Genomic DNA, 14751 nt, shown 5'->3' with positions numbered 1-14751 from the left:
TTGGAGCCTATCTGAGCTAGCTTGGAATGAAGTTCAAGTCGAGTTCGAGCTAGACTTGGCTTGGCTCAGCTTGACTCATTAACAACCTTTAAGTGTCATTCCCCGCTGCATCGCGCGGACAAACTACTAGTATATTAACTAACATTAAATAAAATACAAATAATCTATAATACTAAAGAAATGCATATAATCGGCTGAGTTTAACGGGTATGGAACCTTGTTAGCCATAACCGATCCACTATTGTCATTTTCTCAAAATCATTAAATGACCCACCGGTTTCTGGTACGATTCGGTTGCATGGGTTCGATTTCATTGGTTAGCATATCGGTGTTCCGTCCACCATGTTTTAAATTATCAACCTAAACACCTCTTTCAAATCCGCTAGTAAACACTCAAATGCATCTAAATGACTAAATCAAACACCCACATGAAGAATCGCAACATGGACATGGTCGTCATGATTCAAGTCAAATTCATTTGTAACTAGAACTAATTTTTTTGTTAAAACTTAGAAATATAACATCAAAAATTATTGCAAACAATTCTATTATTATTGTTATTGTTGTTATTATTAGCATTATTATTACCCGTAGTTACATGGTTTAAATAATCAACCAAAACACCTCTTACAGGTAGGGGTGTGTATGAAACCGGAAACAAGATTCGAAAACGAAAAATCGAAAAACCAGGTGGAAAATTCGAACCTAATAAAAACTGATTGTTTGGTTTTATGATTTTTATAAAAACCATACATACGGTTTGCTTTTGCAAGTAATTAAAACAAAAACACCCAAACCAAATTTATAGATTTTTATTTGTTTATTTTTCACTAGGATAATAACCCGTGTTATACACGGATGGGAAACATATAAAGAAACAATATAAAATGTAAAAAACATATTCAGTCAACACACATATTTGACATAAGTTTTTTACTAACAGATATTACAAAATATGTTAAACTATGTCTATAACATAAAAAGAAAATAATTTATAAATAAATAATTCAGTAAATAAGGAATAATATAACACAAATGAACCATTATACCTGAAAAAACAAAAAAAAACACATTAGTAACAGATTTTGTAATATTATTTGAAAACTAAGCTTACAAATGCATACCAGGTTTAAACTTATATTTTCACCCCTAGAGTTTTCGCAAAAACCCTTTGAAACAAAAAATGTCGGGTTTAAAAACCGTAGCTTGCATTCGATTCTCATTTCATGAAATAATAATAATAATAATAATAATAGTAATAGTAAGAAGAATAAGAAGAAACATGTGTAGATAATTAATGAAAATAGTAGTATAGAGAAAGGAAAATATAAAATAATAAAAAACTTACAGATTGATCCACGAGGACCATCTTCATCAAGAAGTCCTCGTTTTGAGTGTTTGTTATCCTTGACGGTCCATACTCTCAAAACTCTAACCTTAACTGTGGATGAAGATGTTTTGAGAATATCAATTTCATCCAACATTGTAAAGCTTTGAACCTCCATTGTAATATGTTTTAAATCAAACGATAAAAGACTTTACTGAAATAATTCGTTTAAATATAAAATTTATAATTAACAGTTGAAGAACTTATTTTGTAAAAGCTTTAAAGGCAGAAGATTGTTTTAATGTGGAGAATGCATCTATGAACGGATGCTATATACTACATATGGTGATGTTTATTTTTGATAAACGCCATAAGTTCAGAAACCATTTTAATTAAATAATAAAAATAATAAATCGAATTCAATATAACGGAATATACATCCTTAGTAAGCTTAGGTAAGACTGTTTGAGTTTTTTTATTTTTATTTTTATTTTTATTTTTATTTTTAAGTTTGGTTTGATTAGTGTTTCATTCTATTTTCAATTCAGTCTTAGCCCAAACCGAGACAAACCAAACCATTCCCACCTAAACTCCGATAGCCAACACTCAAAACACATCTAAAACTAAACCGCCGTTACAAAACCCTAACACACCAACACCAAAACCCTAACAACTCAATCCATCCATCAACAATGGCTCCAAATCTCGAATGCCGGATGTACGAGTCCCGGTTTCCGGACGTGGACATGGCCGTAATGATCCAGGTCAAAAGCATCGGCGAGATGTGCGCTTACGTGTCACTTCTGGAGTACAACAACATCGAAGGTATGATTCTGTTATCCGAGCTGTCACGGCGTCGTATTAGGAGCATCAATAGCTTGATTAAGGTCGGCCGTACGGAGCCTGTGATGGTGCTGCATGTGGATGAAGAGAAAGGATACGTGAACCTTAGTAAGCGTAGGGTTTCGGAAGAGGATGTGCAGATTTGTGAGGATAGGTATAATAAGAGTAAGCTTGTGCATTCGATTATGCGGCATGTGGCCGAGACTATGCAGATTGATTTGGAGGTGATGGTTTGGTAGTTTAGAGTTAGTTAGGATTGTTATGATGTTGATTGTTGCTTGAATCGAGCCGAGATTAAAATGAACTTGATTCGGAGCCTGAGCTTCAGTTGGCGAGTCTAAATGAGCTTATTATTTATATAATTTTTTAATACATTTATTAATTATTTTTCTAACATATATTATTGTGTATAAAGTTTATGATAAAAATAACTAAATAATAAACCTTATGTTAGTAATTTAGGAATGGTGCATTTTGTTCAGTTTAGTAGTTTAGGTTAATTAGGATTAGTATGATGTTGATTATTGTTACTACTTAGTAGAGAGCTGGTAGGGGTGTAACCGAGTCAAGCTGCTTGCCAGCTACTCGAGTTCGGCCAGCAAAAAGCTCAAATTGAGCTGAGCTTGAACGACCTCGAGCTTAAAAATAAGCTTGCCAACAAACAGGCCCGAGCTCTGGCTTTAGTTACTGAGATCGAGCTGGCTTGCGAGCCTAAACAAGGTGATTAATTTTATATAATTTTTAATGCATCTATTATGTATTTATCTAATAGTTCTTATTATGTATAGAATTTGTGATATTAATAACTAATTAATAAATTTTATGTTACCTAAAAGAATACGCATAAAACTAATATATATATATATATATATATATATATATATATATATATATATTAGTTAGCTAATAAACGAGCTCGAGCTCGAGCTTGAAAATCTAGTCGCGTGCCAAGGTCAAGCTCTCTGTTGGCTCAGTTTGGTTACACCCCTAAGAGCTAGAATATGTGTTTTGAGTTTTTGTTTGTAAATCTTGAGTTTTGGGTTGGGAGCTTGTGAATGTGAATGATTGTGCATTTTAGAATTGGGACGCTGTCAATTGTGGTTAGTTAAACATTTGGGAGATGATATGCTATATTTGATATTTTAACATAGGGTTAAGTTTAAGTAAACATATGAGTATAAGAAGTGATATTGGCAACGTTAGGAGTTTGAGTTACTAGATCACGCTTTTAATGTTTCATTCTGTTATTTTCTTTTTAATGAATCATAACTAGGTTAAAGTGAAGAGGTTCAAAAATCAAAATTGGGATATCTTTTAAGACATTAAGAAAATCAGTCTGTTAACTATTTAGGAGCAAGGTTCCCTTTTTCATTTTGACCTCAATACTGAAGGTAAGTTATATGTTATGTTATGTTTGGGTGTGCACTAATAGTCTGATAAGAATTGATTTAGAGTCACCATGTTCAAGCATCAAAGATACAATGTTCTATCACTCTATAATGAATGGAAAATCTAATTGTTTGAATAGAGGATCTAGCTTTAGAGGATGTTAATTATTTCAACCATTAGGTATATTTTAGTGTTTCTCATAATACTTTATTGTGTCAAGCCATACACTTAGATTGATTGTGAACACTGATAAAACTATAATTCGAATAATGAATCATCTGAGTTGTATTCTTAGTGCTTGAAGGTTTTTTTCTATGCAAAATTAGAAGTGTCTGCGTATTTTTTTTAATTTTATTGTATCTGTTTTCTCTTACACTTGTTAATGCAGTCGTTATACTCAGTTTTGGTACATGCTTGTTAATGGAAATTGATAAGCTTGTGATATTTACAATGACAGGATCTGTATATTCACGTCGGTTGGCCTTTGTACCGGAAGTATGGTCATGCATTTGAGGTGGGTTGTGAACAACACTGTTGAAAAAATAATTTGTAGCTTTTATGTATAAATATTCTAACTGTTTTAATTGGTTGCAGGCATTTAAGTTAATTGTGAATGACCCTGATTCCATTCTTGACTCACTTACCCGTGAAGTTAAAGAAACTGGTCCTGATGGAACTGAGGTATGTTGTATGTTCTAATCAGGGTCTTTATGCCCGCCGATATACGTCGTAATCACCACATGTAATCTACTCAATATCAGGTGACAAAAGTGGTTCCTGCTTTGACTGAGGAAGTCAAAGATGCATTAGTAAAGAACGTTAGAAGAAGGATGACCCCACAACCTTTGAAGATCCGGGCAGATATTGAGATGAAATGCTTTCAGTTTGATGGAGTTCTTCACATTAAGGTGTTCTATTTTATAATTAGTTTTCAGGTTATGATTGATTAAATAAGATATATACAGTTGCAAGTGATATTATATATTTATTTTTGTAGGAAGCTATGCGGAAGGCAGAAGCTGCTGGGAATCAGGACTGCCCTGTTAAAATCAAGTTGGTTGCTCCTCCATCTTATGTTCTTATTACACAAACTCTCGATAAGGTAAACAAAAAGTCATGTTTGACTTATTGACTAGTATATATATGTTAAGAAGTAGTTCTGAAGTCGGCATTATCTTACAAAGGGAAACTTGTTTTATCTTTAAAAAGCTAATTGTTTTTACATGGATTATTGTGTTTGTTATTTACTTTGTATGTATTTTTTTATTTTTCGCTTGGTTCCATATCAGCATCCTGATGAAGATGTCATTCAGCTAAATGTCTGACAGTCTGAGTTAGGACTTAGCCATATGTTTTTTTTCTATTCATAGGATTTATAGTGAAAGTAATTCCTTTATTCGACATGTTTTAATGAAATTGCTAGGTCATATAAAAGCAATTTCTCGTCGTTATATAAAGCATTATAATTGTCCATTCCTACACTTTAGAAGAACAAACTGTATTTTGAACCTTTTGATAAATGATAGTGCAAACAGTTATTGTCATTAACAATAAGCAAAATAATAACTTCAATCAACCTGAATTCAGATTGTATTTCTTTAAAAATGTACCTAAGCTTGAAATCCTAGCTTTCAAGGGTTGAGTGTTGAATCTCTGTTGAAAGAGTTGAATCTTGTGATGATAATTCTTGGGTCTATATTCACGAGCATCTGCTATTTGATTTTATATGGACATATTTGAACTTGATCAACAAAACAAAGTAACAGAATTTTATTCAAACTCAAGTCGTTGTATTCTTATAGTTGGGTTCTTAGTCCCTGGAACTTGGATCACAGATCGGGATTTTTATTCACTAGTTCCTTAAAGGTCCGGTATGCAGGGTAGGCTCGTTTTGGATTACTTCGGTATAGTGAACTATGCAATGTTGTACATTGTACGCAATAAATATCAATATAAATTTCCATTGGAGTTGTAGAATTCAAAGTAGAAAGTCTCATAACCAATAAATTTCCATATGACCTGTATTATATGTATGTATGCATGTATGTATTATCAATTTTCACTATCAGTATTTTGCATGCATAGACATGTGGTATGTCTAGATATTGTTATCGCACACATGTATGCCAAAGACTAATGTCTTTTTTATATTTATATTATTATATATTTCATATTATGTAGCCATAATTTATTTACGCCTAATTGATGTCATTGTATGGTTATATAGGAGCAAGGAATTTCAGTTCTTACAAAAGCAATCGCTGCATGTACCGAAGAAATAGAGCTCCACAAGGGAAAACTTACAGTAAAGGAGCCACCAAGAGCGGTTAGTTTCCATTCTAGTTTTTTAACTTTAGCAAATTTTACTTTTATTAAAAATGTGCAAAGTTGGTGTTTTTTTATTTAAAAAGTGAGAATTATCATGTGACTGATGACTTGACGAGTTGGTTCAGGTGAGTGAACGTGAAGACATACTGCTGGCTGAACGGATGGCGAAGCTTAGTCAAGCAAACGAAGAAGTCGAAGGAGATGATGACAGTGAAGAGGAAGAAGATACCGGAATGGGAGACATTGATTTGGACAAACAGCAAGAAATTTAAACAAAAGAAAGAAAGAGAGCCCGTTTGATTACCTTTTTGAGGTGTTTTTTTGTTTTAATTTATATTTATAATATTTGTTCACTAGTGAAATTTATTGTATTTTTGTTTTTCTGCCAACTAGGTAGAATAGAAACCATTGTTTCTGAACCACTTGACTGCTCAAATACTGTTTTGTTCACTTTCATGTCTTTTGCTTTGCATGCCACTTGTTATGTATGGTTGTTTGTTGCATAACAAAATTATTGAATCTTCTCTTGCTATAAATAGATTAAAAGGCCAACTATAAACTTTAGTTACTAGTGCAATCGTTTGATGTGTAAAAGTCATGTGGGCTATTTTTTTGATAGATGCAAATGGATGTAGAAATATGTATCATCTTAGAGTGAAAAAAGCACTTCATCAAATTGTGACCCCTTTAAAAGATGAGTTATTATTTTGTTTTTCTTGCAATTTAGGGTGTTTGATTATATTGGTTAACTCAAGTATTAGATCTTAATAAAAGTTCTCATTTTAGCTTTTCATAAACTTTCACAACCATTTGAACATCTTACAAAATATCAACCATCTTACAAAAAATTCACCTTTTTTTAAGGGCACCTGTAAGTTGTAACGGGAAGGACTTCATCTCTTCCCCTCCATGGACCGATCTCTCTCAAATCCACCCTCTGTTTAAAAGTTTGTGGAGGTCCGTCTCCCTGGACCTGTAACATTCTCTCTAGTTGGCCACCTAAGAGGCTAAGATTTGCTTCGTCTCTTTCTGTTGAAAACCAGGCCGATAACATGCACAAACGATTTTATTTCAACCAAGACTGACTATTTTTTTTTGTTTGTTATTATTGACACTTACAATGACCCCTAACCCATCTATATATACTATAATAATCCATACCAATCCTACATAAACTTAACATAAACTCAATCTTCTAATTTTCTAGACTAGATAAACTTGCAAAAGATTCAAAAACTAAACATATAATTATTCTAAACTTTCAAAGCATTAATTAAATTCTAACTAGTTAAACTAGGCTTCCCACTTTAACCCCTTAAACTTTCTTTTAACTTGTTTCAAGATTAACCTTCAACATTTTTATCGTGTCCGATCTCTTGACATGAAACATCAATGCTGTCAATGCTCTAAATAGAATCTAGCTAGTGTATATTTTATGTAAACTAATGAACATTTTAATAAGCATAACAACAAACACTAAAACATGCAACAAAGGTTGCCTATCCCTAAATAAATGATGTAATAGTTGTTATAGGCAGAGGGGCATTAGGGGAATTGTGTTTGTTTGTTTTCATGTAAAATAATTGAGTGACCACATGACATGGCCCCCTTAAGATGTACGATATGTGTTTTCAGCCCGTGAAAGAATACGACCTTTCAAAGGGCTCCACATTTCTCATTTCCTCGTGATTAATCATTTAAGAGGCTGTTTCTGATTTCTTATTATTATAATGATTATTATTATTTGGTTTTGATGTAAATATGTGATATGTTAATAGTTTGGAATATTATGAGACTGGCTAGAAATATTGTTGTACATGAATTAAATGTGATTTGTTTTTTCTTTTCAAGTTAATGCTTTGGATCCTCTCTAAATTATGTAAGTTCACTTTTAGATTTAAGTATCTCTTAGGTATTCTTGCAATCCCAGCGTCTAGTTAAAATTATTTGAATTGAAAATTTTAACAATATTCGATTCCCAATTGGGCCTAGGGTTATTCAAGAAATCCGAAAAAACCGAAACCAAAACCCAAATAATCCGATCCGAATTATTCGGCTCGGATTGATCCGAATATCCGAATGATTGATTCGCAGATTATACAGATATCCGAATAAATCGCATGTTTTTAGTATATATAGCCAAGTCCTTTAACATTTACAATAACCTTATAACCATAACTTCGTTATCCGTTCAATCAACCCAACATTTCACATACAAAAATGACTTAACACTCCGTCGTTATACTCTCTAGCACCGCCTGACTTCCTTGTTCGTGTACTGTTTTATTTTTATTTTCAAGTTTCGAATGTTTATTTAATAAGTTTTGTCTGTATGTTTGCCATACGGATTATCTGAATCCGATCCGAATTGACTTTGAATGGATTTGGATCAGATAGGAACGTTCCTAATTCGGATCGGATTGGATTTCTGATAAGGTCCTAAATTTTCAAATATGAATTATCCAAACCGAATAACCCGTTATCCGATTCGATTAACACTCATACTTGGGCCAGTTCGAAGGACATCTGGGTGAAGGGATTAATCAGGGCTTTAATCCCGGTTCGAACCCAAGAGGGGGCGAGGGTTAACGGATTCCACCCGGTTCTCGTGCATCAGGGGGTACGGTCGCACAAAGGTCGAGGAGTCGACCTTGGACATAGCCCCGAAAGAATAGGTTTACATGTGAGATTCTTTGCTGTTAAAAAATATTTAAAAAAACATACAATTTAAAGTTATTTATTTAATATTCTTTAATTAAACAATTTTAATAAAAAAATTTGAAACACAGTGCATATAAAACAATCAATATATTTTATTAATTATTTGTTGTGCTTTGTTAATTGTCAAGTAAGTGCACCTTTTAAATGCAATTCGTGCATCCATTATTATGTCGCAGACAAGTATTTTGTTCTTAGTCGTTGCTAATTATTTTAGTATTTCACACTTATAAATTCATATTAATTTTTTGTTTAATATATTTACTTGATTTAAAATTTTCTTAACATAAACTCTTTTGAACCATATAACTTAATGATCTTAATCATTGTTCTTACGAAAAATTAGATTTTAATACTCTTATATTTTTTTCAGTTGACCGATAATAATCACATCTAATAATATTTTTACCACCAGTCTCACCTTTTATACTATTTTTTCTCATTGGATTTTCGTTAAAAAAAAACTTAACTCTGTTAAGTTTTATCTGAATTTCAAACTGATGTGTTAGAGTTTTAATCAGAATATACGAATTGATTGATGTAAAACTTACCTCGAAACAGTGCTTCAAACGACTTGATTTTTGTTAATTGAAAGTTTAAACACTCGAATTGAAGCACCGTTTCGACGTAAGTTTTAACATCAATCGACTCGTATCTTTATTCCGATCAAAAACCATAAAACATCAATATGAAATTGAGATAAAGTTTAACAGAGATCCAATGAGAGGGAAAAAAACTGTGTAAAAGGCGGGATCGGTGGCAAGAATATTTTCAAGTGAGATTATTAATTATCGTCCAACTGTAAAAAAAGGAAAAAAGAATTATTAAAATCCAGTGTTTTTTTTATCAGATAAAATTTTATTAAGTTATGGTTTAATTGTAATACTTGTGAGCTTTTTATATAACATTATAACTTTTACTTAAAGAAAAGTTTGTTTTTTTTAAATAAAATCATAAATATATACATTTTAACTTTTAAGTATATTCACACGACAGTTGTCCATGTCAAATATATTTTACTTCGAATGCAATGACACAATGCATGCTTTTAGGGAAAAAAAATGTACTTAGAAAATTTTACTGTAATCGAAAAATGTTTCACATACTTGAAAAGGATATAACAAAGGTAAACTATGGCAAAATTATTTTACTTTTTAATTTACATGCGAAATTAGTTAGCATTTTTCATGTTTATAAAGACGAAAATCTGTGTGAAATCGATACCGAAATATAATTATACCTAACAAGTAGAAAAAAATTGTTATTTTTAATTATGTATACTTATAAAAATTTGTAGATGGAGAGTGATAAAAGAGACTCCAAAGTGAGTGCTCATGATGAACCAAAGAAATTTGAGATAAAATTGTCTATTTTTATCGATTTTTGCAGGTTTTTTCTGAAATATGAGATGGTGGACTTAGGCTATCCAGCACTATCTGCGATCTGGACGTATGAGGTTTGCCTTTGGTTATTGAGTTACCCCATGTAGTCGGGTTTTATTCGTTATTAAAAAAAAAGAAAGAAAAGAAAACTCAAATATACCTCTATAATCATGAAAATCATGAGGGAAAAATAGAATTTTTTTCTTTTTCCAGTTTTGTTAAAATGCCTTAAAAATACATTATTCGGTCACTTTTAATTGTAAAAAATGCAAACTTTCCTTTAAAACAACTTCACAAATATCTCCCAAATTAGAACCAATTAAAACACATCTATTAACACATTCCTAATAATTTATAGTTTATTTTCTTTAACGGCAATTTAGATCATTAACGAACCACTAAATCACCCGATTTCTCTATTCCACCATAAGAAGGACGTCACAATAAGTGAGTGAACTCTTTGACTAAACCTGAAACCCTTATTTTGTCACGTGTGGAAACTCAAGATCTCCTATTTTTAGAATTAAAGTCTTTTAATGTCATTATCATTTAACAAATCATGAAAGTAAATTTACAAAATTTTCTTAAGAAATACAAATACTGAACATCATTTTAGTGGCATGCCATTGTATAAAGGACGTTAACGACATAGGATATCGTACGATGCACCGAGGAGTAGGCAACTCCTCTCCAAAGAAAAATAAAAACGGTTACAACTAAAAGGACCACTCGAATAACTTGGCATAGGAGCAAAAAGAACAAGAAGAAATCCCGAACAATAGGAGACGACATGTCTTTATCAATTCGTTGGAAGAGAGCCCCCTTAAAAAGTTTCTATTAATCTAATATGAATACCTGAACATTCATGAGAAATGTATAAGAAAAAAAACTCGCACTTGATCGATGTAGTCTCATTTATGTAATTGATTATATCATTCAATATAAGTTTCCATTTCCATTTATATCTTGTCGACTTATATAAACTCTTCATTGGTGCTATCATTTGGACTTGAACCCACGACCACGCTTAACATACCAGGCGTACAAAATCTTATATATAAGTTGTGTAATTAGTTTACTTCATTCATAATTATTTACTTCGTGCATACTTATTTTGTGTGTAATTAATTAACTCTTATATGTAAAATACATTTACTTCACAAATAATTATTATATTTGATGCTAATTATTTTACTCCTTATAACACAAAAATATTTTATACAATTTATACGTTAAGCGTCCTTTATATCATATCTATTAACCACCATTTTATATGTAGTTTTTTTTTCTTTTCGGGATAATAGATAACGAAATCCACAAAGAATTGTTTTCATGTGCACTCTGTATTGGATGCCATATGACTTTGAACCATGGGTTTTCTCTTACATGACACCCATAACCCTTGTTTTTTTCTTGACTATTATTATTATTCACACATTTTCCCCTCTAGTGTCACTCAAACAAGTTTATATAATAAAGAATACTAAGAGTATCAACAATTTAACATGGTATACGACTTTATTTAGCTTAACAAACTCAATAAAGAGGTTATACAACGTTATGTTTTTAAGATATTATAAGAGCATCCGTAATGCCAAAAACTCCCGAATCGTCACCTCAAACATCACATCAGATTCTATATATTCATCAAAATCATTATTCCGCAACTAAACTATTATCCTATGTTAATCATATGACTCAATAGTTGCCTTCAATAATTTAGAACTATTTTTGATTAATATGATATTTTGCGTAATTATTAAATTAAATTGTACAAGTTTTGAATAAAAAAGCGAAACTTTCTATTTTTAAGACATTAAAGAAAATGGAATAAATCTATATGTTTTTATTAAATATAAACGATAACTATTATATAATAAGAAATTTTAGATGAAAAAATTGTTGTTTGAAAAATGCATTATAATCAGATTCACCACTAGACTTCTAATAACATCATTGTACAAGTGTGACACGCCCCACTAAACAAGCATGAAACAAGTTCCAAGTGCTCTCAAACTCAAATGTACACAAAAGTTCATGTAATTGGTTGCAATAGTAAGGATTTATACTACGATTCCTCGTAAGACTATGCCTATGTGTACTGATTTAACTAAAAAGTAAAAAACATACGTAATATAAGCATGAGAGTTTCTACTAACTTTTCATTAAAAAACATGTAATGGTTTAATGAAACCACAATTTAAATTTATTTATTTTCCTTGTTATAATACATGTGCAAAAATATGATTGGTTAGATTAAAGGATGACCCCACAAACAGAGCTCTTAAGCCCTTAAACCCACTAGCGCCTCCGCCTTTCCTGCGTATTGGTTTAACGAGAACTTGGAGATGATATGTATATGTGGAAGGGCTTGACACCCCACGCCCACCACCAGTAGCGGAGCCAGGAAATTTTTTATATGGGTTCGAGATTTTTCAATGCTTGATTTTTTTCCGGCGTCAAAGTTTTCGGGCTCAAATGAGTCGGGACGGGTCGGTCATTCGATGAGATAAATAATTACAATATCACTATAATAATAAATGCACATGTCAACATTCATTAAAATCCAAAGCCATATTTAACAAAAAAGATATTACATATTATATTTGTTCCCAATGCATTTTCATGTTTTAAAAACGATTCAGAACATTTTCAATCACGACTTTAAAAAAGAACTCATTTTCAATATAAAAAATGCAACAATCATATATAGCCACCCATCTGATTACGCAAAATCAAAGAAAGATTCGTCATGAGGTCTAGGTCGATTGAAGGCTTGAAGCAATCAAAGAAAGAGTCGGTCGGTTGGTCGTTGTTGTCCGGTTGAAATTCGGCAAGTAAGCCGATAGTTGAAGCCTTGAGGTGAACTGGCGAAGGCGAAGGCCGTTTGGTCAATAGAAACATAATTTATCGATCGCTGAGGTGATGGATGCTGTTTTTTTTTTCTTTTATTTAATTTTCACTTGGGTATTATATTTAAGAATGCCAATAAGCTTATGTTGGAGTGGTAAGGAAGAGATTTGGTGCTTCATTTAAGAATGCCAATGAGCTTTAGTTTCAGCGGCATTAAGTGATGATAGGAGACTAGGTGGCGTTCACTAGTTGAATTTATTGAACTGAATTGATTTTATCTCGCCGCATTGTCGTGCCTTTGGGCTAGTGTTCATGGGCGTTGGCCTTAGGTGAGGGTTTTTCACGAATAGGAAGACGAATTTATCCTGATGTGATGAACTTAGCTAGTAGCCCATTAAAAAAATCACATATAAGAATGCTAATTGGGTTGGTTTACTGGGCAATTCTATAAATAATTTGAACGTTTTTTTCATAATCTAGATATAATGGCTTATTATTAGTCCATTTATAATGTTTGTTAGCAATTTTTAAAGCGTTTTGTATTTTATAAAAAAACATTCATTACTAAAAAAAATAAATAAAATTTTCATAATTAATGGGTTCGGTTTTTTTTTATAAATGACACCAGGTTCGCTCGCCGAAAAAGAATAAATTCGCTCGTGGTTTCGATACTATAAGTTATATATAAAACCGAAAAAGACCGGGTTCGACCGAACCCGGTGTCTATAAGGTGGCTCCGCCACTGCCCACCACTGCACTTGGTCTGAGTCATGCACTATTCATAAATTTCATACAAATGCTAATAACAAACCCTCAAAAATGAAGGTCCAATTTGTAGTTAAACAATAATCAAGGGTCTAAAGAGAAAAATACTGGATAACGGTCTGACAAGTCAACATTCTATGTGGACTGAAGGAGCATGCTTTTATCGTAAGTTTTACCTTGGGAGAAGTTCAAAACATTCACTATGTCTTCTGTATATTTTTATTTTCTATTTATTTATCTGTGTGTTCGCATATATATATATTGGGTTATTGATTGTTTCCTTCCCATGTCTTATACAAGTGGTTAACACGCCATTTTTGCATGTTAACGGTGATGGATTCAAAAACTTTTGTATTATCTAGATTCAAAATTTTTTGTATTAGTATGATAATGCATTTTGCAAAGAAACTTTTTATTGGGTCGGATCACCGATATATGTGGCTTTACCTTATAATAAAAGCCTAAACATCTTCAAAATTTACAAATCATGTTATGTTATAAGTTAAGCTTGACTTTATGACACATTTTTTTTTGTTGGTTAAGTGATTTTATTAGAGCATTCATATTAGAACTCATATCTCATCCCTATAGTTTAAAAAAATGTTTAATATATCTGATTCTCAGAAATTTACATGTCCAGATTTCCAATTAATACATTTCTTACTATTTTGAATATTTATATAGTTTTTCTACAAGAAGACTAGATATATAAAAACAAAAAAAATTAGTGAGTTACCAACAACAAATGAAAAGCAAAATAAAAAGAAAATGTTTATTTTATAGATAGGGTAAATTGGCCTGCTTGTTTCGGATAATTTGTCTCATTAATTTATTCATGTGAAAATTTTTAGAAGTAATCTCACATTCGATTTCATACATCACTACCAACCTCCTTATCAATCCTGAATGTTTGAGGTTTTAAGTTTGCCCGTTAGGTGCGGTTGTTGAATTGCCATCCCTACGGCAAATATTTACAATGTTTGAGGTTTTAAGTTTGCCCGTTAGGTGCGGTTGTTGAATTGCCATCCCTACGGCAAATATTTACTATTTAGAGTTAATAATAACTTTATAAAGTTCTATTACTTATTTTACAAACTACTTTATATAGTATTAGTATATATTTATGGATTTAAAAATATGGAAATT

At 31.7% G+C, this 14751-nt stretch overlaps 1 protein-coding gene across 1 annotated transcript; it reads left to right on the top strand.

The window, feature by feature from the left end:
* Nucleotides 1–2010: 2010 nt before the first annotated feature.
* Nucleotides 2011–6170, top strand: LOC143546902 (eukaryotic translation initiation factor 2 subunit alpha homolog). The gene is made up of 7 exons (XM_077038458.1): nucleotides 2011–2394; nucleotides 4017–4073; nucleotides 4154–4240; nucleotides 4321–4467; nucleotides 4557–4661; nucleotides 5787–5885; nucleotides 6013–6170. Exons 1-7 carry the CDS (start codon nucleotides 2020–2022, stop codon nucleotides 6157–6159), a joined length of 1017 nt encoding a protein of 338 aa, XP_076894573.1. The 5' UTR covers nucleotides 2011–2019; the 3' UTR covers nucleotides 6160–6170.
* Nucleotides 6171–14751: the final 8581 nt, after the last annotated feature.

Source organism: Bidens hawaiensis, unplaced genomic scaffold (assembly GCF_021521415.1).
Source record: "Bidens hawaiensis isolate Kalapana, Puna unplaced genomic scaffold, B.hawaiensis_p1.1 tig00014475_1, whole genome shotgun sequence".
In the NCBI taxonomy this organism is placed as follows: domain Eukaryota; kingdom Viridiplantae; phylum Streptophyta; class Magnoliopsida; order Asterales; family Asteraceae; genus Bidens; species Bidens hawaiensis.
This window is presented reverse-complemented; position numbering and strand designations above follow the sequence as displayed.